This window comes from Belonocnema kinseyi, chromosome 2 (genome assembly GCF_010883055.1).
Source record: "Belonocnema kinseyi isolate 2016_QV_RU_SX_M_011 chromosome 2, B_treatae_v1, whole genome shotgun sequence".
Taxonomy (NCBI): Eukaryota; Metazoa; Arthropoda; class Insecta; order Hymenoptera; family Cynipidae; genus Belonocnema; species Belonocnema kinseyi.
Window position 1 is genome coordinate 103,374,051 of NC_046658.1, and position 3,248 is coordinate 103,377,298.

General features: G+C 30.0%; 1 protein-coding gene across 1 annotated transcript; it reads right to left on the reverse strand.

Moving 5' to 3' along the window:
• Positions 1-365: 365 nt before the first annotated feature.
• Positions 366-1,619, reverse strand: LOC117168487. Its single transcript, XM_033354183.1, has 3 exons — positions 1,501-1,619; positions 593-947; positions 366-468 (listed from the first exon to the last, which is right to left on the reverse strand). The coding sequence occupies exons 1-3, from the start codon at positions 1,538-1,540 to the stop codon at positions 408-410; spliced, it is 456 nt and encodes a 151-aa protein (XP_033210074.1). The 5' UTR covers positions 1,541-1,619; the 3' UTR covers positions 366-407.
• Positions 1,620-3,248: the final 1,629 nt, after the last annotated feature.

Genomic DNA, 3,248 nt, shown 5'->3' on the forward strand with positions numbered 1-3,248 from the left:
CAATCTAAAGTATTTCCATGAATGAATGAACTCGTATATTAGTATAGTTAATAACTACTAGATCGCTCATTATGTGATTTTTGAAAGGAAACATAGATTTATAAACATTTATAATTTTTGATTGATTTACATTTTCACTATTATTACTAAAAACGTCAAAGATTATAAAATTCGGAACCTTTAATTAAGTATTAAGAAAAAAGAATTTTCGGAAGCTCAATTTTAATGAATTTCAGCTGCAAAAATATAAACTACTATTCACCTCACATTTCAATCTCTTAATAGCATTTATTGTCTTAAAACAATGTTTAAATAAATACAGAATTTTTTTTGTCGCATTAGCTTAATTTTACAAAAAGAAACATATAAGCACTATTATTTTTGGGATCACTAGTCGCTGCTTCAAGTTAATATGGCAATGTCTTCTTATTCATCCTTACTCCATGATTCCTATTCCAGGTCTTAAGTCTAGAAAACAATAGACGTCTTAATGAAAATTTACTTTAAAAAGGAAGTTTTAACTTGAAAAGGAAAATATCTGAAGTTTTGATTTTATAGGTACAGGTATAGATACATTTTTGAGGAAACTTACATTGCGAGAACGAAGCTATTACAAGTCTCAGCAACAATATCTTTTACAATGGTTGATTGTGGTGCTTTCGAATCGCACATGTTTTTCATCAATTTTTCCACCATTGATCTAAGTTTATCGTCTTTCAGGCACTTCAGTTTTTTACTATATTTTAGATTTAATTTGCGATTATCGGCATTCCAAACGTCGCTGGCCAGTCCGACAGAATAACGCCATAATGCATACAATTCCTTATCGTCATCTTTCAAATGGCAATCTGATTTGTAAGATTTTGAAATTACAATTTCAGAAGGATGCGGTATAGATAGTACGTCACCATCATCTGGGACGTCGCCCAAAATTTTTCCGGAAAAATCTGTTAATTATAAAATTATGACATGAACAATAAAATAACCAATATTATTTCGTAACATGATTGCAGTTAATAAAACTTATTGTTTTTTAATTATTAAGATTCTGACTTTTATTTTATAAATCAACTGACCGCCACCTAAAATAAATAAAAAATTTAGTACTAGCTCCAAGAAACTATCGTTTTATAACATTTATTAAGTTGGCGGCTTAATTTGATCCAAAATTTTATTGTTTTCTTTGCTAGTATAAGCGATAATTACTAGGGAACATTCACGAACTACGGTTAGCAAGAGAGTACGGTCGGGATAAAATTTGCAAAAGATTTTTTTAAAATAATTCTTCTCCTCTCTGTCTTTAAGAAACTCCCCCTTTTTCTTTCTTTTCACTTAAATGAATAATTTAATTAATTAAACCCGATATTTTTTGTTCAAAATTCATCTCGTTAGGTTAGAAATTTTAATACTTGGCTGAAAATTTAATTATTTTGTTGAAAATGCTGTAAATCAATAGTTTTTTAAACATAATAATTTAAAATCAAAATAATGTATACTCACAAGTAATAAACAAGAAGAAGAGAGAAATTGGGTGCTTCATTTTTTATTGTTCCCGTTGTTAGTAAAAGCGAGAATTACTTTGTAGACAGAACAAAATGATTTACTTTCCTCGTAACTGACGTCTGTTTTTTAGAACCGCTTATATACCTGCTTGAGGTAACTAACACAAAGAAAATATATAAAAAAGCGATTATAAAAACATTCACTATTTTATCTCTGATGATATTAAAAAACTGTACATCACACATGAATAAATACTAAATAATTTTAAAAAATCATGATATTCTTTTCCTGTCAAAATTCATGTCACTGAAGGTTGTATAAACGAAGCCGTTTGGCAAACAGGCGCCTAATGAAAGCTGATAAACTCATATATCGTGTTTACTGAATATTGGACTTGATTTTCAAGGCAATTGAGAAAATCATTTCTTATAAAGGAAAAGGGATCTAACTACCTTTTCTGCTAAGGGTCCGTACGTAAATTACATAACATCTCAAGGAGGGTGGGGGTAGAGAATTTTAAGTACGATAATTTACCATAGGGGGGGTGTCCTTCATTTATGAACGTAATTTTTGAAAACTCGCAGTAATTAGGGGCCAAGCGTAAATTACGTAAACTTCACAGTAAACCTCAGGACTAAATTTTATCTTTAAATTGGATAAAAACGCTGCAGCACATTTATCTGACGAAAGATAAAATTTGTCTGACAAAAATATTTATTTGACATATGTGATATGTCAAACGGCTGAGCCTGTGTTTACCGAAAAAAAATCCTGCATAAATTTGAAAATCCTCGCGGTATTCATTTTATAAATTGTCTAACTTTATTTAAACGATTTTAATCAAAAAATCAGTCACCTACACTTATAGAACAAATAGGCTCACTTTAGTTAGTTTATAGTGAACACTCAGCCAAATTCAGTCCTTTACTTTTGTTGAACAAACCTTTAGTTTCTGTCGACCCTGATGAAGACTGCAAAAATTGTAAACAAACAATATAAAGTATGAACTAATAAAAGTGCAGGCTATGTACTCTTTAAGTGTAGCTGAATGATTTTTTGGTTAAAATCATTTGAATAAAGTGAGGCGATTTAAAAAAAATCACCTACCCTTTTCGTTTAAAAATTCTTTTTATTCGGTGGAAAATTCAATTCTTTTAATTGGGGGTACAAATGTCTGATTGAAAATTGATCTGTTTTGCTTGCTTGACATTTTCTTCTCAAGTGAAAATCTATCTATATTGTTGAAAATTCAACTGTTTTATTGAAAATACCTGTTTTGGCTGTGATTCGGATTTGAATATTTCATGAAAATTAGTCTTTTTGGTCTTTTTTTATTCTTTTTCTGGAAACAGGACGATTTTTAACGACTCTCGGATATGACGCAGTCGTATGTCGACCCTTACATTATCTTGTGTTTTCCTTAACAGTTTCGTGGCAAATCTGAAAGAGAGCGGTCTCTTATATACTCAGTTGAAGAAAAAGCAAAATAGAAAATTTTCAATTTGGTATAAATGCACTTTCTTAAAATTGTGCTTCGATATGCAGTTACTAGGAAATCCGGAAACGTACTTAAAGATAAGTAATTCATAGCAATTCATAATAATTTCACGATAAAAGAAAGAAAACAAAGGAAATTTAAACCTAAAAACTAAAAATAACGCCGAGATTTTGAACCGGGGGGGGGCTCGCTTTTTATTGTAAATTCAAAGATATAGGCCTAAAATAAACACACAAGAAAAGATATA

Excerpts from the sequence above, each read along its gene's own strand:
- LOC117168487 (XM_033354183.1), bottom strand. The coding sequence starts at position 1,540 with ATGAAGCACCCAATTTCTCTCTTCTTCTTGTTTATTACTT. Across the intron at positions 948-1,500 it reads CTTCTTCTTGTTTATTACTT|ATTTTTCCGGAAAAATTTTG; the intron begins GTGAGTATACAT and ends TATAATTAACAG. Across the intron at positions 469-592 it reads AATAGCTTCGTTCTCGCAAT|ACTTAAGACCTGGAATAGGA; the intron begins GTAAGTTTCCTC and ends ATTGTTTTCTAG.